The sequence below is a fragment of the Hipposideros armiger genome, unplaced genomic scaffold, assembly GCF_001890085.2.
Source record: "Hipposideros armiger isolate ML-2016 unplaced genomic scaffold, ASM189008v1 scaffold_184, whole genome shotgun sequence".
Lineage (NCBI taxonomy): Eukaryota > Metazoa > Chordata > Mammalia > Chiroptera > Hipposideridae > Hipposideros > Hipposideros armiger.
The window spans coordinates 820,297-845,749 of NW_017731534.1; the positions used below are offsets into that span (position 1 = coordinate 820,297).

General features: G+C 42.3%; 1 protein-coding gene across 2 annotated transcripts in view; it reads right to left on the reverse strand.

The window, feature by feature from the left end:
• TEK (TEK receptor tyrosine kinase) overlaps positions 1-24,531 on the reverse strand; it is a 112,810-nt gene extending 88,279 nt beyond the window's left edge. For both annotated transcript variants that reach the window (XM_019652686.1, XM_019652685.1), the window contains exon 1: positions 23,974-24,531. In XM_019652686.1, coding sequence (XP_019508231.1) covers positions 23,974-24,025 — 52 coding nt within the window. In that variant the 5' untranslated portion in view covers positions 24,026-24,531. The remainder of the gene's footprint in view (positions 1-23,973) is intronic.
• Positions 24,532-25,453: the final 922 nt, after the last annotated feature.

The window sequence follows — 25,453 nt, forward strand, 5'->3', positions numbered from 1 at the left end:
AAAAGCACAAAGCCTGACTTATCTCATCAAAAATTACAGGACAAGCTGGTTTTGCTGATGAGTTTATGTAATAGAAGAACATTTTTTTTAATAGAAAGCTACCAGTTCATTTAAGCTAGTATAATTCTGTTACCTAACCCCTAATAAATAGCTGAAAAAAGAAAACTACTTCTTATCTTATGAAAAAGCAAAAAGCCTAAATAAAATATTAATAAATCAGCAGTTTATTAAATGATTCATCTTCTATAGATACCATGGGTTTATCCCCAGAAGGTAAGACTGATTTAGTGTATCACAACTGTATCAATATATCACTTAATACTTAATAACCTAATATGAAATAAGGAGGGTCTATGTGAAAATATCTATGAAATTTTACCAAAAGATAAAAAAGATTTGAAGACATGGAGAGCTGTTCTGTGTTCGCAACTGGAAAGATAGAACGTTAGAAAGACGATAACTCTTCTTAAAGTAATTGATAAATTTAACATAATCCCAAAGGGTGACACAAATGGAAAGAGAAGAAATGAGGAAGGTCAAGCAGTGTGATAGGATCTGAAGGACTTCAACAGACGTGTCTAATACTCGATGTGAAGTTCTGTGCATTGTCACAGTACAAACCCCATCTTTGTTTCAACCCATCTGTTAAGTGTGTTATACTAACAAAAAATCTCTGTATCTGTGTGTTTATGATTGTATCTAGGTGTTTATCATGTTATCTGTAGGTGTGTAAGAAAAATTGTCATTCTTATTTTTAATTGAAAGTCTGAGCTGAATATCTAGGTTGACACCAAGCCGAACAGAGGCTACACAGGCAGGAGTAAGCAAGGGAGTGCCTGAATTCAAAGAACTTAAGTCAAAACCTCAGGCAGCGCTCTGAGTAGGACGTAACTTTGAGAATGTAAGTGTCCTGGGAATTCCCAGGGGAAACCTGGAGGAGGGCATTTGAATTCCACAGGGAGGGATAGAAAAGTCAATCTTATCTGGAAAATGTTAATGGTGGCTATCTCTGGATGGTGGTATTGTACACACAGGATAAAAAGATAAACATTAAAAAAAATTGAAGTCTTGGGAAGGAAAGCAAGCAGCTTGTGCTGTACACAACAAGCCTTGGGTTTATAGTAGGACCTTTCATCACAGTGACGCGTCCAAACGCCTGTGGCTCCCGGTGCCCTGCTTGGGGCTGGGTCTGTCTCAGTATAACTCACACTGCATGGACAGCCAGAGGCTTAGCACAGCCAAGCAGCTGTCTGGCCTGCATCCCCTGTCTGCCACACATCACTCGTGACATACAGTCCCATACACAGGCTCCTTAGCCTCCTGTGCCTCAGACTGGTCATCTGTAAAACGGAGGTGATGATACAAAGCCCTGAGTATTTTGCTGAGGGTGGATAAAGCTACAGTTCGACACGCATATGAACAAATCTTTTGTATATTTTATGAATGATGTGTTAAGAGTGCGGCTAATAGTGGAATAGTCCATAAAAAGTCATCATGATAATGATGATGATTTACGATTCCCTAAAGCTGCGAGGCCCATGTAAAGGAAATGGGGTTCATTTCCCTGGAAAATCATCATAACTAAACCCTCCGCAGGTGTGATCTTGCCTGCAGAGCCTATCATGGGGAAAAGCTAACAAGAGATGAGGTCCAGAGAGTGAGCTAATGAATACTACCCAGCACAATAATGGTGCAGTGGGATACGGTTCTTTTTACATTTTTATTTCACACCCCTTTTGGCTCTTTTTTCCATGTAGTAAAAGCCCAGAGGAGCAACACAAACATGGGTAAGAAATGAGCTCCGTCAGCATATATGTTTCTGGAAACTCCAAGTACGTTCCTGCTAAGCCCTGGCACCCCGGACTGCGTTGCTAAAGCTTCCCTTCTCTTAGTCTGTAACATCTTCAAATGGGCTCGACTTCCAGGAGGGGCCATGCAGTGGTAATTGGAGGTTTATCTAATGATGAAATCTGACTCTTATGTAAGCATGACACACATTCATAGTCTAAGGTACCAACTGGAAAACAAGATTACCACGTGCTCCACAAACTTAAGTCCAGAATCCCTGAACTCAGAATTTAAAAATAGGACTAATCAGCCAGAACCCTAGGTTTCAAACAGAATTTTTGATACCCTTAATTTCGACTCCTAAAGGAGTTAACAACTAGGTTAAACTGACTTGAGTTCTTGGATTATAATGTAGAATCTACTAAAAAAAAAAGCCAAAATTTTGCTCTTTTCTGTGTGTTTGAAATTAAAACCTGACTGCTGATTTCTGTGTAACTACTTTCAAAACATTAATGTTTGAAAGGTAGCAACACTCAAGTGTCGACGTAGAAGGCAGTAGCTGCGCACATTCGACTGACTCCCCGGGCACCCACAGAACTTCAGGTTTGTAGGCAGGAAGTCTCACAGAGGAAATGGATGATGTTTATGCTCCAATTCAAGCACACATGACATTAATATCAACGCAGTAACTGAGCGTCCACCTAAAAGCCTGCTTCCTAGCAAACCGGCTTCCCCATACAACCTACAAAAATCAATGCTACTAAATTTATGACTAACAGTGCATCCCCTTTACTCACTAGGAGAGTCTCTCAAACCTTCCATCAATACTTTACCAGCCTTTACATACAGGTGTGATTATCTGGTTTCTAGTCTATGGCAAATGAAAGAAACAAGTCAGCTTTCCATGCCTCATATTTCAGCTTCAAAACCTGTACTTGTAATCACTGTTGACTTAGCCAGTAATTCCTCACACAGAATACCCGTCTATCAGACCCAGCCTACAACTGATGTCAGCTGTTGCCCAACATGCTTTTGTTTAAGCAAAGGCATCCTTTTATGAAATGAGATGTTGTACAGAAGATAATATGTTGACTACATAAAAGTATAGTTACTCTGGTTGAAGTTGGGGTGAAGTAGGGGCTAAGGGCTCAGAGACCAATAGGCACAGTCCTCGACCTCCCTCCCTCTCAGCAGCTTTGAGGCCACGTTGGCATCTCCTTGGAACCCCCAGAGCTCTATAAAACGAGCATGAAAACCACTGGCCTACAGTCTAATGGAAGATTGATAGAAAGCTCAGGCACACTTTGGGAATTAGTTTGGATACAAATACTAAAGGGCAACAATAAGCTGAGGACACTGGCTCTCAGGTTTGGACATGTCACACGGTCACTGTGATAGCAAAGGAGCCCATGGGGGAGGGCGTGATCGGCTGCAGCCCTCACCTTACTCAACCACAGTTCCGAAGGGTTGCAGCAGTTCTCAACCTTCCTAATGCCGCGACTTAATCCAGTTCCTCATGTTGTGGTGACCCCAACCATAAAATTATTTTCGTTGCTACTCTATAAATATAATTTTGCTACTGTTATGAATCGTAATGTAAATATCTTTTTGTTTTACGATGGTCTTAGGCGACCCCTGTGAAAGGGTTGTTCGACCCCCAAAGGGGTCACGACCCACAGGTTGAGAACCGCTGATTTAGAGGGAAGATGGTGAAGTGAGGAGCAAAAGACACAGAGTCAGAAGCACATGACATTTTGAAAAATGCCCTTTGACAGAAGGCATTCTTGGACATTCCCAACTACTTTTTATTTCATGAACCTAAAAACAATCCATGACTTTTCTTTATTAACAAATAAAGAAATAATAATAGCACATATGACATTCTAGCAAATATTAACAAATGTTAATATTAACAAATATTAACAAATAACAAATGTGTATCACATTCTAACCCCATTTCTGATATTTTATTAATAATGTATATATGACATTTTAACTCCATTTCTGGTATTTACCCTCATCCCCCACACGTTCCTGAATCCTCTGTCTATACCTCAGGGTGAGGTCTAAATGATGAGAGAAAAGTATGTGTTTTAGGCATTTCTGGATCATAATACATCAGAGTCAGAAGAACTGGATTAGCTCTATGACTTCACTTCCCATGGGGTTCCTTCAGATGTTTAAACTGACCAATCAAACCTCCCTCCCTCCCTCTCTCTCTCTCTCTCTCTCTCTCTATCTCTCTATCTATCTCTCTATCTATCTATCTATCTATCTATCTATCTATCATCTATCTATCCTTAAGAACCATGTTTAGTTAAAGCTGGTAGCTAAATTCTTTTTAAATGTTCCTCTGTGTATCCAAATTTTTCTACATGAACATAAATTATTTTTGTAATCAGAAAAATGCACATTTTCAGGAAGCTAAAGCACACACATGTCATAATTTGAAATAACTATCCAGAGTAGGTTTTAATCATCAACTTTAAAAATCAAATAAATACTGTGAAAGAAACATTTCTCACTGTCTCTCCAGGTCTTATTTCAATAGGCCATCCTGACTATCCCAACAAAACTGGCCAAGATAGAGACTGTCTCTGGAATCTCTTTAATTTTTTGTAATAATGCTGCATTAATTAATATCTTGACAGTCAAAAACATTTTATGTACCCAAATTAGACAGCAGTCCTGATAAATGTGGGTCTTTTTATATTTATTTTTACCCTGTTAGGTGATAACAATTTAAGAATAAAAAGTATAATATCTCTACACAGAGGAAAAACTGAGGGTTGCTAGTTGGGAGTGGGTAGGGATGAAGGAGAAGGGGAAGGGACAAGACAATACAAATTGGTAACTACAAGATGGCCTCAGGGATAGAAAAGACAGTCTGGGGAATATAATCAATAATGTTGTAAATATTTCTTAGGGGGCCAGATGTACTCATGTCTTGTTAGGGAGACCACTTCATAGTTGGTGTAGAGGCCTGACCACCGCACTGTATATCTGAATAATGTTGTATGTCAACTATAATTATATATACATATATAGTCACGGGTCGGGGAGTAGAGTGCGGGAATGGAGTCAATGGAATTGTAATAGATAAGCATGATATCGGGGGTGGGAGGGCAGTAGATGGGGGAGGGGGTTTCTTCTGTGTGAAGGGTGAACAGGATAACTATTGCATTGTTCTGTATACCTGAAACTAACAATAAAAAATAAGTATAGGAAAAAAAAAGTATCCCTAAAGACCATAAAAATAATATATTTAATGGTCTTTTTAGGCCATTCAGAATATAAATTATTTTAAAGTATTTCTTACTATGAAACACCAGATCAGACCTATGCAAGCACAGTGAAAAGTGAGAAACTATTAGGAAGGAACATTTTTACTCTTGTTAACATTTGACTATATCCTTTATTTCCCCCCAGAATATATACAGAGAGAAACTGCAGAAACCTACACAGCACATAGTTTTTTCCTAAGCTAAAACCAAATACAATTTCGTATCCTGAATTTTTACTTCATCTTCTCATAACATTAAAAAACTTATTATAACATTTTACTTTACATTGTCAAATTTCTATCTAAAAAGCTACAGTGTCTGAATGAACATTTCATCAACTCCAGCCATGTATTACTGAGTCTTATCACTTGTTTTCTAATCATTGCTGGTTTGATATAGAAAAATAATGTCTTATTTTGATTTGATTTTAGTGTAGAGGGTGAACTTTTTCACATGTTTATTAACTACTTGTATTTTCCCTTTTGTGGATTATTTGTTCCTCTCTTTCTCTACTGATGTTTTGAAATTTTTCTATCAACAATGAGCCTCTTTTATGAAAATACTTTAATCTCTTATATGCTATATTTGTTGCAAGTATTTTTCTCATTTGTTCTTTGCCTTTTAATTTTGCTTATTGTTGGATTAACAGTTTAAATATTTATGTAGCTAAGTGTATTGATTTTTATTAGTTTCTTTGTTTTTAAACTTAAAAAGTCCTTTTCCACATGAAAAGTCAATAATTAGTCACTTGCATCTTCTTCAGAAGGCTTGAATTTTTAGATTTAGACTTTAATTCATTTGGAATTTATTTTGGTGTGTGGTAACAGATGTGTTTTTTAAACAATTATTTTTTTTCAAACAGAAAACTAATTTTCCTTTCCCCACTGATTTATATCCTTCACAGTATATTAAAATTTTGCAGAAACTTGGGTCTGGTTCTGACCTTTCTAGTTTTTTTAACTGTGTGTCCATAGACTTGGACTGTACCCCACTGTTACTATAGTATTGTACTCTGCCTTAAGTCTAGGAAAGCTAGTCCCAAAACATTACTCTTTTCCCCCAGAATTTTCTTAGCTGTTCCTCCTGCTTATTCTTCAAGATAAAATTCATAATTATTCCATTTCAAAAACAATATCATTGGGGATTTTTATGAGAATTATTAGGGAAAAATAGCTAGAACTTAATGTGATAAAAATTCTAAAACCTTGCTGTGAAATACATAAGAAAACTACAATAATTAAAACTACATATCAGTTTTGTGGAGGAAAATATTACAGAGATGTCTCCTTCCCCCAAATCATCAGTTCAGCACAAATCTGTTCATTTATTGAGTATCTAGTGTGGCGAGGGCCTGGACTAGGGTCAATAAAAACCACAGAAAGTGTGGATGGTGCATTCAAGATGACAGAATACTTATTGTGTCAGGAATAACTAGCAGAGGCCGTGAGAGGGAGTGGTGACTCCTCTGGAAACTTGTACTTCTTTATTGCTTATTCCAAAATATGGAGAAAGTATGTTACTGGGTGAATATTTGGATAAGCCCCTTGGAGTAGGGAATAGAGGGTAGAGTATTATAAAAAAATAAAAAAATCTCCAGAAAGCCATGCTTGAGTAGTAATCCATGGCTCCTGCTAAGATTCCAGAGGAGAGGGGCTTGGGGAAGGAGCTGGCTTTGTTCTGCAGAGGGCGGGTGAACGTGGAATTGCCTGGAATAGTGGAGGCAGTAGAAGAAAAGGAGGAGAAATGAGAAGGCAGGGAGCTGGAGAGGAACTTAGCACAAGTAACAGAGAGATGTCTACCTGTGAATTTAGTGTTTGCACACCATGCAACACAAATTGTCTTCTCCTTTGACCCACTAAAACTTCTTTGTTGCTCACTAACATTACAGAGTGGAGTCATTTAGCGTTTGTTTGACGTCTCAGAGTGCTGGGTCTTGCTTCTAAATGGATGTGGGTGAGAAGAGGCCTGCTTAGGGCACCAGTCCAATCTGGTTGACAGAGTGCAGGGCTCGAGGCAGAAACCCCTCCACCCACTGGCCCCAATCTGGCTCATCTTGCTGCACATGGGGCTTTCATCCTTCCAAGCTTCCTTTTCTACCGTTTGCTCTGTCAGAAACGTGCTTCTGCATTTGAAAGTCTGATTTGATCAGTGGAACCTGATTGTCCCAGACTGAATCCATTTCTCTCTCTCCTGAGCTTACGATGGCTTCCATGGAAACTTTACTGCACTCTGAGTTTAGTCATTTGTATAAACAGTCTATCCTCATTATTTGTTGACTCCATGTCTGAGAATTTGCCTAAAATTTATTTATAAGCTCAAAATCGATACTCATGGTAGCTTCTCGATCATTTGAACACATGCAGGGCAGAGAAAACCTTGAGTCCTCAGATGCTATGTTGCCAACTGAAGTGAAACAAGGTATCTACTCAGCTCTCTACTGGAAACCAGTGTTTCTTTTGCAATATAGTATTTAGGGCTGCTTTTTCACATTTTTTTGACAATTCCACCATTTAAAGTGCTCCCCAAGCATTATACTGAATTGCTCTCTAATCTTCCTAAGCACAAGGATGCTGAAATGTGCCTTAGGAGAAAACATGTGTGTTACAATAGATAAGCTTTGTTCAGGCAGGAGTTACAGTGCTGATGGCCGAGTTCCATGTTAAAAAAGCAGCGATAGACATTAAACGATTTGTCTTTAAACAGAAACACACACATTCTGTATTGATCAGTTAACAAAAATGTTGCAACTTGCAGGAATCTAACCCTGTGATAGAACATTACTATGAATAACAAGAAGCTACTGTATGTCTGTCTGCAACTCACATCCCAACAGTAACTACTTAGCAGCAATGACTTTTTACTCATCATAATATCTGCTGACCGGGCCGGCCGAGTGGCTCAGTTGGTTAAGAGCTCGCTCAAGAGTTTGAGCTCTGAGCAACAGCGGTTCGAGTCCAGCCCGAGCTGAGCAGCCGCTGAGCTGCCAACAGGTAGCAGGATGGCTCAGCTTTAAAAAAAAAAAATAAATAAATAATAATAATATCTGCTGACCCAGTTGCTGGGCACAAAGTAGGAGCTCAAAAACTATTCATAGAATAGATGGTTTGGGAAGGAATGAGATATTTTGAAATGGGACAAATGGAAAAGAGTAACATTTACACAGATTCTTGGAGACGGGGCTCTTTGAAGCAATACCTCTAGGGCATAGGGAACCATAATAAATAATAATGATAGCTAATATTTATTGAGCATTTTTATGAACCTGTACTTTGCTAAGCATTTTATCTGCTTATATCATGTAATCCTCACAACTCTTTAGTATGGATAATATTCTCCCCATTCTAAGGGAGGTGAAATGACTTGTCCAAGGTCACACAGCTATCACATTGTTGAGTGAGGCTCCATCCCAGGTTAAGGTGAAAAGGTAGGCTTGGTTATAAGCCATGAGTTCCATCAGAAAGTGATCTCTACGAGAGGAAAAGAGGGCCTCTAACAGAAAGTTCGCCTGCATTACTACTGGCTCTCGCCAGCCTTTATGAGAAGAGAGTGATGCAATTAATGGTGAGTTTTTTTTCCCCTGGCTGGCAACACTGTTTTTTTGTTTGATTCCAGAAGCAGCTGGCAGAATTCATGTATTACTCATGTTGGAATCACACTTTGCTGATGGCTTACATACTCTCGAGTCACTCGGTGGTCGGGGCTGTGTCTAGCGAGGCCTGTTAAGAGATTACTACTGGCCTCTGCCTGTGGCCGAGCTTCTGCAGCTGTTGTGTGTTTCTGGCTCCAGTTCCACACCTCTTGGCAGAGAGTTTGTGTGAAAAGCACTGCTGATTCTGGGTGTGAGATACACAGGACGGAGGGGGCTGGGAGGGCCAGGCAGCACAAAGGAAGCCCATGCTGTCAGGGCCTTATGTCTGTGGCCATTACGCACTTCTAAGAGAAAGAAAGGAATTCATAAACAAGTAATTTGGGGGCTCTTCAGAACGTGACTCCTTTGAGCCCTTCTGCTGGTGGAGAATGGCTGATGCTGGGCCAATTCTTGAGTCAATCCTAACCTTCCCATAGCCACTCTGGTCACAAAGTCCCCAAATATCCTCCACCATGCACTCAGAGTGGAGGTTGGGTGGATAAAATTAGTAACAATATTAACATTTATTTAGTCTAAGCATGTTCTACATGATTAACATGAATGAACTCATTTAAACCCCCTCACCCCCAGAAAAACCCAAGAGGAAGGTGCTATCATGGTGCATAGTTTACGGATGAAACCCACTACCTTGCACCGCAACACAAAGCCAGTAGTGGTTGTATTAGCTTGAATGGTTGGCCCCAGCTGTTCAGCCCTCCTTGCATCCATACCCTTGCTTTGGCCTCATCATGGGCAGAGTACTTCCAGTACTCTGTACTTTAAGTACTCCAGTACTTTAAGTACTTCCCAGCCCTTAAAATTTGGACATGACACATGACCTGGGGAGTGACAGCATGCTAGACCTTAAGAAGCCTCACTTGTTTGTTTCGACTTAGCCCTCTGGTGTTTCTAACATCACCACGAGAACACCACACTGTGGATAACCTGCTGATCCAGGAAGGGGGAGATCACAAGAGCAGAGTCACCCAGACAACCCACATACCTGCAGCAAGAAGCAGAGCTGCCCCAGCTGCTGCAACGGAAGCAGAACCGCCTACCTGTGCTAAGCATAGATCAGCCAAACCCGAATGACCCAAAGACATGTGAGTGGTAACAAACACTGGCTTAGCCACTGAGTTTGGGGGGTACTTGTTACACAGCCATAGCGAACCAATAAACTGATGAAGCTGGAATGCAAGCCCAGGCTGTCTGTCTATACAGGACATGAATTAATCTCTCATTTACATTGCATTCTGTACTCTCTAGCAAAGTGAAGAAACTTAGCCTCTAATGAACTTGAGCTAAGTGCTGAACTCTCTGGGCCTCACTGTCGGTATCTGTCAAATCAGCAGGTTGAATCAAGTCAGCATTTCTTAAGGTACCAAACATTAGCTCCGCGTATGTTTAGAAAAAGAATTCTGTGATTCTTCTGGCCTTAGTATTCTGTGACAACACTTCAGAAACACTGGACTAGATAATATTTTAAATCTCTAACAGTCCTAATATTATGTTATTCTAAGTAACAACGCAGAAACATCTACCTCCATTACCATACATTTGTGAAACTAAAATAATTCCCTCATTTGGGTAATTTGGGGACCACACCCAGGGGAAGGGGAGAGTATCTGTGATGGAAGAGGTCTTTCCCTACTTCCTTCAAACCTCTGCATATCTTCCTAGGACCTTGATCCAGACGTGGCAGAGAGGACCTCACCCTTGCCCCCATCAGATCTCCCTAGAATCAAGCTTACAGAAAAGTACATGGATGCAGGAACCTGCCAGCTAATGGGGTGTCTCTCAGGAAGGCATGTCTGCTTCCCTACTCCATGTCCTCTTCTCCCATTTAGTCCTCACCCTCGGCCCTGCCCATCTACTAAACATGCTTTGCAACAGCACCCAACAGCTAAATTCTCTAGTCCCTCTCCTTACACTGCTCCTGCTTCTGCAATTTTTGATGTAGTTAAAACTCCCTCCTCCCTTGGTTTGTCTCATTGAATGCCTTCAGTTTCCTCTTCTGCTACCCATGTCACCCTCACCGTCCTCCTCTTGGGCAACGTCATTCCCTCGCACAGCTTCATCCTGCATCCTAACGTCTCCCAGAAGTGTTTCTGTCTGTCCACTCAGCCCATCGCAAACCAAATTACCTTCTTCCCAACCCGCCTTCCCGGCTTTATCCCCTGCCACCTCCTTCCGTGGACCCTCGAGTGTTGTCACACAAAACGACGGCACAACTGTTTCTTAAGCTCTTCATTCCTCATTTTCCATGTTTCCTTCTGCCTAGAAAGCCTCTACTCCTAACATCCACCCCTGATTTTTCACAAAGCGTAATCCTTGTCATCCTTCTCAAATGTCTTCGTCCTGGCAAGACCCATGTTCTCTTCCAGGATTACTCACTCCAACCTCATGTTTCCAGCTGTCCTCTAATAAATGTTATAACTAAATACATTGTCAGCCTCTGTTAGAGCCGAGCTGCTCACCCACCAGACTGCAAGCCACTTGAGGTCAGGTCCCTCTCTTAACATCTGTGTAACTCCAATGCCAAGCAGATTCCCAGTCCATAGAAAGGGCTCCGTCAATGTTAGCGTGGATGAATGACTACAACTCATCCACCCATTCCTCCCTTGGTGGGCATTGCCCACTGGCTTTCTGGCTTACAGCTGGGCCTTTTTTGAGGGATGCCCAAGGGGTACACAAGATCTTGTAATTTAGTAACAAATACCCGCCTTGCAGATTTCCTAGGAGAAGCAAGATTAGAGTCCAAGAGAGTCATTCTGAGACAGGTTGATCACCATGAGACTTTCTTTTATTTTGTTCATGTCACTAGGATAATATTAATTATGTGCCCAAATTACTTTTCTATTTTTTATTTGAACACACGCGCACACACACGAGCGTGCTCACACACGAGTTCTTTTTTCTCCGCCCAAAGGTATCTTTTTATTTTATTTATGAATTAATTAATTTAATTATTTTATTTGGGGAATTGGGGGGGGGAACAGTGTTGGGGAATTGGGGAGGGGGACCAGCCAAGTTGTTGTTCTTCAATCTTAGTTGTGGAGGGTGCCAGTCGCCATCTGGCTGCCTGTTGGCAGTTTGTGGCCTCTAAGCTCAAGGTGCTGTGTTACAGTCTTAGTTGTGGGTGGGTATAGCCACCATCCCATGTGGGAGTCAAACCCAAAGCCTTGTTGCTAAGAGCGCGTGCTCTATCCACTGAGCCATCCGGGCGGCAGCTCAGCTCAAGGTGCTGAGTTCAGTCTTAGTTGCGGGCAGGCGTAGCCCACCATTGAACAGGCAGTCTTGTTGTTAGGAGCACGTGCTCTCATCAGCTGAGCCATCCGGCCACCTGTTGGCAGCTCAGTGGCAGCTCAGCTCTAGGGTCACTGGTCCATGTGGGAACTGAACCTGCGGTCCTGTTGCTCAGAGTTCGTGCTCTTTAGCTAACTCTTAACCAACTGAGGCACTTGGCCGACCTCCTCCCCCCACGAGTTCTTAAAAGAACTCACACACTCAGTCACAGCAGGGTCTCCCAAACTGCATTAATTTATGCATCACTTTCATGATTCTTGCTGCGCCTACATGCTACTTGTACAATTATTCTGTTAACCATTCTCTTTAAATTAACTCATCTTTTTTCCTTAGCCTCATATTAAGCCAGAATATTCATAAAATTACATGATTGAGCTGATACACAGACACACATATCTGTATCTACATACTAATAAATATTATAAATAACAACATTCTTCCAAGCACCACATAAAATCATCTTTCAGGCCAGCAGTAGAATATGTAGCACACGTAGGGAAGCACTAGGTCAGCACATTTCATCTAACGTAAGGCCATTTATTACAGCATTCCTCTGCCGGCCAGGATACTATGTCTGGTGCTGAGAATATTGAAATGCCAAACAAAGCTCATACATAACCTAGTGGGTAAAACCAACAAGCAAACTGTAACTTGTAATTTAACGTTCCAAGTACAATGAACCGGCAAGCACAAGGGTGCCTGTATCCGACACCTCTTGGGTGTCAGTGCAAATCCGCCCCATCCCAGCTCTGCTGCAGGGGCCACGTCTGTGCAGGCCTCCACCATCTGTAAGCCAGACCCAACAATATCTCACTTCCTCCCCGGGGACTTTCTCTGGCATGGAGAGCACAGGACACCAGCAGTAACACACTAGCTCCTCCCATCTACATAGCTCCTGAACAAGGTGGGAATACAGCAACAGATGACTGCCTCTCCATCTCCTTCACAGGTGAACAGTTCTGAGTCTCATTTCTGAAGGCCCCTCAGAAGGTCTGTAGCACCAGACGCCGTAGCAGTGGTCAGCATGGTCATGCATCCTGGTACGGCTCTAGTCACCTAGTCCATCACTCTTGCTCCCCGGGATCGCTCATCAAACAATCTACCTGCACATATGTCTTTGCCTCAGGTGGAATCCAGGGTCCTCATCCACGTAAGGAGGTTAAAGGAGACTTCGTAGAAGAAATAGCACCTGAGATAAACTTTAAAGCACGAATAAGTCAGACAGATGAAGAAGAAAATGTGAGGAGGGCCTTTGGGGCAGAAGAAACAGCATACACAAAGGTAAGGAGACTTGAACGTGAAACTGCAAAGAGCCTGGCATGATTGAAATATACTGCCAGCACAGCACGAGGGACTGAGAACCAAAAAGCCTGGAGAGGCAGACAAAGACTGGCTTCTAAAAAGCTGCTCACCACAACCAACTACCACCTCCACCCTGTTCTGTGATTCTGCAGTGGTAGCAATGAATAGTAAATAGCTGGGCATTTAAATCAACCCTGGAAGATTAGAAAGTGCTTTCTAGAATCAAGAGGTGCTGGACACAACAGGAACTGAGAGTAAGAGGAGGAATTAGAGGAAAGATGGTGGTGAAATGGGGGCAGAGCTATTCATTTTCTCTCTCTCTTACTCTCTCTTTCTCTCTCTCTCAATCCAGGATAGGTCCAAAAATCTAATAATGAGCTTAGGCAGAGGTGAGGCACAGTCTACTTGGAAATGAAAATTTTGCAGTAAATTGTCAAGAACTAGGAATTAGGTTTGGGATAAATGAAGTGGGTACCTACAGAAGACAATTCATCTGTTCAGTCAGGACCAGAGATAAGAGGAAGTTGGGGGCTGGCAGGAGAAAAGTAGGGAGCACCATCTTGCAAGCTGGTAGAGCCACAGGAAGGAATTCCCCCACCTGATACTCCAGATTTTCAACAAAAGTCCGAGAATGCACAGCTCTAGGCTTTTCTCTCTTTGTCCCTGAGACAAGGCCAAGATTAGCGTACCAATGTTGATTTTCACCAAGGAAAGCTGCAGAGTTCCATCTGGCATGAAATAGAGTCACCGGCCCTCATGGATGGAGATGTGCTTTGAAAGGACTGGAGGCAACATTACAGTCTCCAGCTTTGTTTATAAGCAAACAATTAAGACCATCTGATTTTACTGAGTGGTCATCATGTACCAACACTCTACTAAAAACTTTTAAGTAGTGTCTCTTTTACGCTCTTCCCCCAAACCACATGATTACATACTGTTCTCAGCCTAATTTCCTAGGAACCAGCCTGAGATGACCAGGAAGTACTAGTTAGAAGGTTGCACAGTGATATGTTTAAAAGAGCTCGGAATTTGGGTTCAGGTCAGTCTTAACTTAACTCAGGTCTCCATCATTTCCTGCTGAGACCATGGGGTCACTTTCAAGAGACGGAAACCAACTCGAAATAGTACAGTCAAGTTAGAGTGACTGGATCCCATAATTGGAAGGTACAGGGATGGATCTCTGATCTAAAATCACTGGACCCAGTGCTAAAATACTACCAGAGGACCTGTCTTGGTTCTGTTCTCTCTGTTATTGTTCTCATTCTTTCCTACCAAAGACCACTGTCTTCAAGTGCCCAGGTAAGATGGCAGCTTCAGGTGTACAGTGTCCTCACTGAACAAAGAACAGCTTGCTCATAAACTCCCAGAGAAATTGTCTAACTGACCCAGTAGGTCACTCATTTTCCATCTGAACCAACTGCTATTGTCAGATGGGTGCTCAGTGATTGGCAGTCCCATCAGAATCACACAAAGGGAAATCATGGTAGCTCTTATAAAGTGGGGATATTAGACAGTCCAAAATACTGCATGTCTACTACATTTTAACATCGGGCAACTCGCTTAATTAACCTTTGTGAGCCTCAGATTCATCATCTATTAAAAAGTGAATAATAATAGCTATTGTGCCGGGTTGTTGGGAGATACAAAAAAATCATATTAAACACTTCGTAAATAGGGGTATTCATCTCTAGTAGTTGTTTTTTTTGTTTTGGTTTGGTTTTTTTAGTGCTGGTACTATTACAGTTTTGTGATTGTTTTTGACAGAGGGATCGGAATTTGAAGCCCATCCCAGATTCCCAGATGTCTAACACACTCCTGTCCCCAGGGTGGAGTCCCCTTGGCTCTGCGGCCAGACGCCTTGCACAACCCAGGCCCTATGTGCCAAGGTTAAGCTGGTTCACCATCTGACGGCCCTGCAGAGCAGCGAGTGCCTCCCCAGCCCGGCAATGTCAATACTGCCTTCCTGACTCCGCCTATTGTATCTGGAGGAAAGTGGCCGAGCATTGTCTTCCAGCGCTCCCCCCAGGAAGCATGATATCACCCTCTAACAAAAGCGGGAAAGCTGACAGATCTACTGAGATGGGTGTGACCACTGCACACACCTCACTGGTCAAGCCCTGGGCAAGGGTCTGTGACAGGCAGAGAGCAAACAGCAGCCACCCACCATGCCCCTCAACAGGCTGCCTGACGGGATTTTTGGCCAGTCTTTACATTTCCTCCCTGTCGTTGATACACCCATGCCACGTTAGACACAGCATCAGGAGGTAGTGGGAATGCACTCTCTCTCATCAACACATGTGTTGTAAAGAGTCAGGATGCTATCCATCTGGAAGACCCACATCCCCACACCTGTCTCTGCAGCCTTTGGGAAGGAACACAGGGAGGACAGTCAGATTTCTGAAGGGACAAAAGGAGGCAGGTCGGGGGGGCGGGGCGCAGTTGGGGAATGTATAAAAAAGCAAGCATGGTTCAATCTAAAAAACATTCTGCACGTGTGATGTGAGTTAAGGAATAGCCTGGACAGACTGGTGGGAATTGGGTTATCAGTTTTAAATTCCAGAAATAAGGGAGGCAACTTTAGACATTCCCTTTCCTGAAGGCTGGGAGTGACGCCAGCTGATCTTCTGACATCCATTCCAGTTTGGGTTCGTAGTGCTATCAGTGCAGCTGGCTCTCTGTAAAACAACACACCTGCAGTCTGGTTCCCCCACGCCAGGCCCTGAGGCTCTCACTCTGCTGCCCTCATCTCACCATCCCTTTCTTAAAACTCTCTCCTTCCTTAGCTACCATGACATCAATTCTCTAAAATCTCAGGAAAGGAATCTGATTGGATTTGCTTCTCCTACGAGCTCCCTTGGCTATTACCTCTCTCTCTCTCTCTCTCTCTCTCTCTCTCTCTCTCTCTCTCTCTCTCTCTCTCTCTCTCTCGTCCCTTCACTTAAAGCTTAGTATACATTCACGCCCATGGCTTCACCTGCCATAAACCAAAGATTTCTGTCTCAATCCCTTGCCCAATCCCCTTCTTCTGAGACCCAACTTTTGCTAAATATTCCCCTTTACGTGGAACCTCAAAAATCAACATGTACAGAATACTTGCTCCATCTCAGCCCATCTCTAACCAGTTCCATCTGCCATGTTTCAGCACACTGAATGGCACTCCAGTACCCAATCCAGAACTCTGGAGAAATGCTGATTCTCCCCCATATCTCTCAACCTCCCATAAGCAACCAATCACCAGCTCCTACAGTGTCACCTCCTAAACACATTTAATCCCTCTCTACATACAGACCTTCCTACCTGAAGTGTTGGGAAGCCAAACTGGTCCAGGCCTACAGGTCTACCATGTCAATCCATCCTCTACACCATTATGAGAGTGAATTTCCCAAGACATAAATCCAACATGATAGAACAAACACCATGCTAAATTTCAACATGTACAGCGTGAGGTACAAGATACTTGAAATAGCCTACAAGGCCCTTCCCAATCTGACCCAAACCTTAATTCCCTACCTACATTCCAGCCTTACTCAACTTCTTCACGCTTGCCCCATTTCTCGCTCCCCACTCCCTCTAATGGAAAGTCCTTTCTTCCCTTTTCATCTTCTTAGTTTTAAAATAGTTTTTTGGCTACAAGTAACTCATAACTATAATTGGTCATAACTTTTGGCAGTATTCACTCCTATTAGGAGTTCTTGCAAAGTACAAAAAATCTAACCTACAGATTATTTTTAAATATTAATTTTACTCATACTAAATTTAGCAATTAAAAAAGTTGACATTGGGCCAGCTGAGTGGCGCATTGGTTAAGAGCTGGCTTGGGACGCCAGTTCTGAGCAGCAGGGCCCTGGTTCAGATCCCACATGAGCGCCAGTGATGCTGCACCCTCTACAGCTAAGGTGGTGAACAACAGCTCGACCTGGAGCTGGGCTGCCGTGAGTCGAGTCACCGGCGACAGCGTAGGCTGCAGCCCCTGCTGCAGTGGGCTGCCATAAGCTACTGTGAGTGGCCAGCAGCCAGCGTGAGTGGCCGGTAGCTGGTATGAGCTGCCAAGAGCCGCCGTGAGTGGCCGTCCAGAGGCCGCGACCAATCTGCCTCACCTGGGAAAAGCACAATGATAATACCACATGGGCCAGTAAAGCAACATCGTCCACAACTAGACTGAAGAACAAAAGGACAGCAACTTGTCTGTTCCCCTTCCCCTGATTCCCCAACGCTGTTCCCTTCCCTCAATTCCCCAATGAAATATTTTTTAAAAAAAGAAAAAGAAAAAAAGTTGACATAGGTTTTTAGACATTTAATTAAACATTTATGTAATTTACATTTTAAAATTTCATTGTCTTTTTTATTGGAGCCAATAAAAATTTTGTAGCTCTTGGAAAGCTAGATTGTGTATATACCCCTATTATATAATTTATCACAACATCATATAATTCATCTACCTTTTTTCATCTTTTCTAGTAAAATGTGAGTTTAGCAAGGGGAAAAATTACTCATTCTTTTTTGCATTCCTGGTATCCAAGACAGTATTTAGCACAAAGTAAGTCCTCAATATGTCTTCATTAACTCAAATAGGTGAGTGAATGAATGAATGAATGATAGGCAGGTAATAACTCAATAAATGTCTATTGAATAAAATGTATATCTTTAGGTAGTATTCAACAATTGTACAGTATCTAATATCAGGTAAAGGCCTGGTTAAACCACTTTCATAAGTCTATCTTTTTATTTCACACCTAAGGGAAGGAAAAGATTGCTTTTGACCTTATTCACATCAAATATTTAACATAAGGCAGTTTTTTTTTTAATTGGGGAATTGGGGGATGCGAACAGCGCTGTAGAATTGGGGGGAAGGGGAACAGACAAGTTGCTGTCCTTTTGTTCTTCAGTCTAGTTGTGGAGGACGTTGCTTCACTGACCCAAGTTGGCACCATCATTGCGCTCTTCCCGGGCGAGGCAGATCAGTCACTGGCTTCTGGACAGCCGCTCACAGCGGCTGCTGGCCGCTTACGCTGGCTGCTGGCTACACACGGTAGCCCATGGCAACCCACTGCAGGGGCTGCAGTCTACACCATCGCCGGCAACTCACGGCAGCCCAGATCTAGGTTGAGCTGTTTTTCAGCTTCTTAGCTATGGAGGGCAGTGTCACTGGCCCTCATATGTGGGATCTGAACCGGGGCCCTCTGGCATCCCAAGCCAGCTCTTAACCAATGCACCACTCAGCCGGCCCTAAGGCAGCTTTTTAAGATATGAATGAATACTACTTGCAATGTATATTAAATTGATTTATTGGTGGTATTATTATAATAATTATTATTATTATTTCAATGTGGCTAAAACCCTTACTATAACATTCCTTATTTCAGGTATGCTGTGGCATACCAGCAGTTTCTCACAATGGCATATAAAACTCCAATAAGATTACTAAACATCAAAAGCATGAACTATGGAGAATAAAATAGTCTCTGTTGTCAAGGATGATAAAGGCTAATTCAGGTAAATCTATGTGCCCAAAGCTCAGAGACACACCTTGTGGTAAGGGAACTCAGAATCAGGGAAAAAACGTCATCAGGAAGAGTTGGCCTAGGCAAGTTGAGTTGTGTTTGCAGAGTGAACACGGAGAACATCATTTCCAAAAGGATGGAACACCATGAACAAGAGCCAAGAGGAAGAATGCATGATTGTGGAGATGGGCCTGGCTGCAGTAGAAGGGCCATGAGCAGGGATGAATGGATAGGTGAGGAAAAGCACTGGACAGTGGGCCAAGTGTTCTGGCTTGTCAACTTGGGAGTGACCAGCACAAAATGTGAGGAAGTGGATTATGTTGAGGTCCTTTTAGAAAGAGACTGCTTCTACTAATATGAGTAGCAGTGGCCCCCCACACCCTGGAAAAGATTCAATCAGTGTTGAACTAGCACTAGGATCATAGCAACACTTTTCTTTTGATTATGCTAGCTTCATTCATTAAAAGAGTTCTTACTGGCTAAATACTTTACATGCATTATCACACTTGATGCCTATCACAGCTCTGGGAAAGAGATATGGTCATCCATAAAATATGAGAAAACTGTGGCTTAGATAAATCAAATCATTTGTCCACGGTCATCGAATTTGAGCTTAACCCAGGTCTGGGACTTCACAATCCATTCTCTTACTCCTTCTTCTACATTCCTGGTCAGCTCCCCCTCAGTGCCATTGAGCAGTGGCTTCAAAAGGAAGTCATCACAGCACATGTGCATGTATATTTTTTGGGTTTTTTTTTTTAAAGATTTTATTGGGGAACTGGAGAAGGGGAATCGCGTTGGGGAATCGGGGAAGGGGAACAGACAAGTTGCTGCCCTTCTGTTCTTCAGTCTAGTTGTGGAGGATGTCGCTTCACTGGCCCATGTTGGTATTATCATTGCACTCTTCCGGGGTGAGGAAGATCTGTCGCTGGCCTCTGGACAGCCACTCATGGCAGCTCTTGGCAGCTCACGCTGGCTGCCAGCCACTCACGGTAGCTCATGGCAGTCCACTGCAGCTTCACTGCTGCCTGTGCCGTCACCAGCGACTCACGGCAGCCAAGCTCCAGGTCGAGCTGTTGTTCAGCATCTTAGCTGTAGAGGGCGCAGCATCACTGGCCTTCATGTGGGATCTGAACCAAGGCCCTGATGCTCAAAGCTGGCGCCCCAAGCCAACTCTTAACCAACGCACCACTTGGCCAGCCCGGCTTGCTTTTTTTTTAAATCTCACAAACCATGTTAAGTTCAAATTCAGAGCAAAGTGACTACATGTGGGTGCACATTATGGAAACTCACCCAGTTTCGTTTCTTTGGACACAGATATTGGTGGCTTTTCTGAACGCTTATCCACCTAAGTGATAAGTGAGGAGCTACAGACAGTGAAATGAAAAGGATGTGAAAGGCAGGGTAATAAGGACCACACTCTACATCCTCCTTTCACATTCCTAATAAATGATCACCCAGCTTATGCCTGAACACTCTCCAGTGTGGGAGCCCACTCCTCATGGAGAAGCCGATCGAATTTTTAGAAGGTTTTCATAAGTAAGCCAAGCTCTATCTTTGTGCAACGCCCTCCACCCCTGGATCCTAGATCTGGTGAAATACAATGTCCCTCTATGATGTCTTCTATATTGGAAACCCTTAAAAACACTGCTATTAATCTCTTTTCTCCTGGCTAAACATTCCCATGTGGTATGGTTTCTAAAGCACTTACCTTCTTGCTTCCCTACCATGTTTGCTGTCAAATTTCTCAGTGTTTTCAGTGTTCAATGGAAATGCTCTGAGCAGAAGAGTAAAGCAATTGCTATTGATATTTCTAATTTGGGCCTTGTGTTTCTACTAATGCAAACTGTTACAGCTTATGCATTACCTTTTCAGCAGGCAGAGCATGTGTTGACTCCTATGAATTTTGCATGTCACCAAAACTTGGTGATACGTGGTGACACTAGAACTTTTACCAAACCAGGTCTCTCTCACATTGAACATACACAACTGATTTTTTTAATCCAGTTGTATAACTTGGGATTTATCTATTTTGAAATGGTATCTTTTGGGTTGAATCCACCCTTCCAGCCTAGAGAAATCTATTTGAACCCTGATTCTGTGTTCTAACCAATAAGCCATCAACAGGGAATAAGCAGGACACACACGGACACACACACACACACACACACACACACACACACACACACACACACACACACACACACACACACACACACACACACACACACACACACACACACACACCTTTTCAAGGGTAGGGCGCCAGGAGATGAATTGGTAATGTGAGACCAAATCGGAGCCCTCCTATCTTCATGCCCTAGTGGACATACCATAGTCTTCTGAGGTGGACTTGGAAGAGTCCTTTCCTCCTGGATGGATGTCTTAAAAGAACTAAGCTCTTACAGGAAGCTCTCCAGGGTAGGGCAGTAAAGGCAATGCAGAAATCTCCCAACAAAGACAATGCCTAGGAGGGAGCATCTGTGAGGAAAGCAAAGCTCCTCCCTCTAACAATAATTCCCAGGTGTGTCTCGGATCTCAGCTTCTAGACCTCCACCCTTGATTAGTCACACTTGATACTATGCTTCCAAAACCAGCCCTAATGAGGAGGTTCCATCTGGAATCACTTCCCTGACCTAATACAGGCATACCTCATTTTATAGCACTTTGCTTTGTTGTGCTTCACAGATACTGCATTTTTAAATATTGAAAGCAAAATCCTCCACCAGCAAAAGAATTATGACTCGCTTTATTGTGGCGGTCTGGAATTGAACCCACCATGTCTCTGAGGTATGCCTAAACCGAATTTCCTCTGCCACTCCAGACAAGATATCCAGTATCTCTGAATCCAGGGTGTTATTTAAAATGTCAAATGAGACAGGGAAGAGGAATGAAGGCATGTGACTAGGCTTCCCATTGGGTCAGTGTTGATCACAGAGGATGCACTATGATAAAGCAGAGTGATTCACTTTGTTTTTCTGTGTACACAACTCTTGAAAAAAGAACAGCCTGGTTTGGTGAGGATGGGGAAGTAGGGCAAAGCTCTTATGTTTCTTACAACTTGTTTGTAACCTGAAATTGGCCATGATTCTCAACTGGGAAGCGAATGTACCAGAATCTAGATAGGTCTGAGGGAAGTCTTCTGAAAATCATATACCTCCTCCAACCCTCTTTGGGTTGACGTCTGTCACCCAGAGCCACCTTCACTGAGGCAAATGTGACATATTTTTCAGTTCTATTTGTTCACATGAAAAGGAATGGGAAACAACCAACTGGACTTGAGAGAGAAACCCATAATCCCTAAGTTCCTTGCTCCATTACTATCGTCTACCAGATAGCAATGGTTTGAAGAATGGGCTTCTATGCCTGGAGACACAATCATGCTGGATTCTTGCTATCGCAGTTAACAAGCCTTGGGTATTCGTGTTCATGGAGGCTCAGACTGGGAACGTAAGTTAGGATTCAACACAGCAAACCTTTCCCAGAAACCAACCTTGCTAGTGTCACCCTCCCTTTGTAACAGGAACATGAAACCCCTCTCCTTGGGTCTCTCTCCCTGATGAAACAAGTGTTGTGTTTTCAGGGAACTAAGTTCTAAACATGGAGCAACTCTTTTGGCTGCATAACTTTTTTGTTTGATTTTATGACAGCTTTTCTAAGTCTATATTGCCAAGTGCCATGACAATCAATGGGGGGTGGGAGAGAATGAATTAAAACAGTTGTGTATGTATTATTTAACCTAAAAAGTATCTCAGAGCAAATAGAAAGCCCTGGGCTTTGATTACTATAATCCCTGGTGTAGAATCAATTCCAGATTTCATGGCACTGATAAATATGTTACATAGAAAAAAAAGGAAACTCAAATGAAATCATGATTATTTTGTTTAAAGGTGCATATTATTGGGGGGATCAATATTTCTATATTGATATAAACATTTCCTGCATAAATATTGAAACCATTTCAGATAATCTTTCATTTTCAGCAATTTTTATTCCATATTCTTAGTCTTAAAAATATTAGTAAAACCTCAATATAACTGGTTGTTGAAAGCAAACTGGAGAGCTATAAACAAATTACATACCATTCTGTTCTTTTATTGAATTCATTTCTGACTCTTTAAGATTTCAAACGTGTAGAAAAACAACAGATACTTGTGTATATTTTTATCGAATTCTATTAATGTAATATAGCCTGCACCATGAAGTTCAATAAATTTTCCCCATTTCCAATATCAATTCTATTTCCATTACAATCACTAGAGCGCTTTCAAACTGAAGGGGAGAGATTGATGGTGATTACAGTTGTGATTTGCACTTCAGGCTTTGACACCCCTTTCAGCCAGTGTCCCACAGAGTGAGTGAACTTTAGCGGCATGCCACTATTTAGGGAATCTGAGCAGCAGACACGAAATCTACACACATTCAAGCCAAACCATTCCTTAGCTCCACAACAGGTCTCCATGCTCGCCTGTGCCCAGTGATCTGGGTAATTGCCAAAACTTTCATTTCATTGGGCCAAAAAGACTTTATGAATTACTATATGCCAAATATTTTAAATAAAAATAATTCTATAGCTTGACCCCCCACCCTGACTCCAGCTGTAAAAAAAATAAATAAACCTATTCTGACAAATTTTACTGTTTTGATTAAAATAGTACACAGGCACGAAATCTATAGAAAAGCATTTTTGTTCTCATTTAAAAATGACAATCTGTACACTGCCTTAAATGGGCCCCCAGAATTCTCAGCATCAATTTCGGTATTTAAAAAAATTACTTCAGATTTTCTTTGAAGCAGGTAAAACCAGGTTTCTTGTGCTTTTTTAAAATAAGGAAATAATCCTAAATGAGGAGCAGTAAAATTATGCACCATAGTAAGTGAATCACTTCAAATAAAGTGAACTTATCAGATCTTATAGCGTCTATGGCAACACAGGTAGCAATTCCACAGAAGAGAAACTCTAGAAAAATTAGTCCATGCCACGAAGACTTTGCATGTCAGTCCTTACATCGATTAAATGGAGCATTATGTATTAAATAAACAGTGCCTAAGCCACAGCTGCTTCTTGTTAACCAGCGCAAAGAAATAGTGAGAGAGCCCAGAATCGCTAACTCTGTTTAAAAATATATATATACTAAATCAAAACACTAAAGTCAAATCTTACCAGAAAGGAGCAAGCTGACTCCGCAGAGAATGAAGCCGGCTAAACAGTCCATACTTCCCCCAGTCTCTCCATTCAGGTTCCGCAGATGTGCGTGAGGTCCCAGGGATTCTTTCAAGCACCCCCAGGTTTCTGACTTTCCATTCTCACGTTCTACTAGGTCTTGTTTACAAGGCAGAGGCAAGAAGGAACAGCACAGAAGCAGGCGGTAACAGTCTCATTTCTGTCTGAGCACAGGGAGTTTTAAGTTCCTTTTTCCTGTTTCCTTTGTAGATTAGGATGGGAAAGGCTGTATCTTAAAGGCATTCGGTATCAGCACGGCTGGGAGCACTGCAAACCCTCTCCATCTTGCAATTCATCAAAAACACTTATCTGTGGCTGGTGCTTCTGCCGCATTTGCTGCCGTTGAAGGGGTAGAGGAATTTTTGTTGTTGGAAGTGTGGGTCCTGGTCAGCATTTTCAGAAACAATAGGGGTATCCTCTCGTAGGCGGGAAACAGAATAACAAGCCCTCCACCTATGTATGGTATGCGATGATGCCCAGCCCTCCAAAGCCCTCTAATGGCTCTCCAGGGTCCACTTGCAATCCCTGACAGAAGGGGCTTCTGGGTGTGGACAGCAGTTTTTGCTTTTGTTTTCTCATTTTTAACCCACGTGGTTTGACTTGGGAAAAGAAGTTTTCACGATGAGAGAATGCAACCCAGAAGGCAATTAATTTGGGTAATTACCAGTGAGGTCAACACTCAGTGCAGCCACAGAGACCGGAGTCCAAAGTTGTCAGCATGTTTTCTTTCTCACAGATGGTTTATTTGTTGGCCAAAAGCCCAAGCATGCCCATACTACTGGCTATCACTTTATTTTTTATTAATAATTCATCTGAAGGGGATCTAATTTTTTAAAGAACTTGTCATAGAAGGACTTCAGTCATGAGAGGGATTTTGTGGTTATTGGCCAAAGGTGTGTCAGAAACAAATTATATGCAGACTTTTTAAACTAATCTGTGTGAACACCAAATCTAAGTGATTAAATTAGGGCATAAGTATTACCCATAAGAACAGAAAGAGCACATCAGCCAAAGGAAAACAGCCATTGGAGTAACCCTACATAACATGAAATCAGAGACCCTTAATTTATCCACATGATAATTTCTCCACAACATGAATTATGATTTGAGACTAGAGAGTCAATACTGTTAATCACCCCACCTTCACGCCTGAGGAAAGAACTGACTGCTCCTCCTTTGCCGACACCACAGGAAAGGGTAGATGTCACTAATCTTGCCTAGTTTTGTCCCAGGTTTTATCACATCAGCAATGATCTTGAGAATCAATTGACGTGTCCAGTCAGCTGGAATAGAAAAAGCTCAGGCTCTGTTTTCAAGCAGAGCGAGGTTCCAGTACTGGCGAGGCCACATCTGTGGCCTGAGACAAGATGCTGAATCTCTTTGAGTCTCAGTTCAACAGCTGTAAAATGGAACTAATATC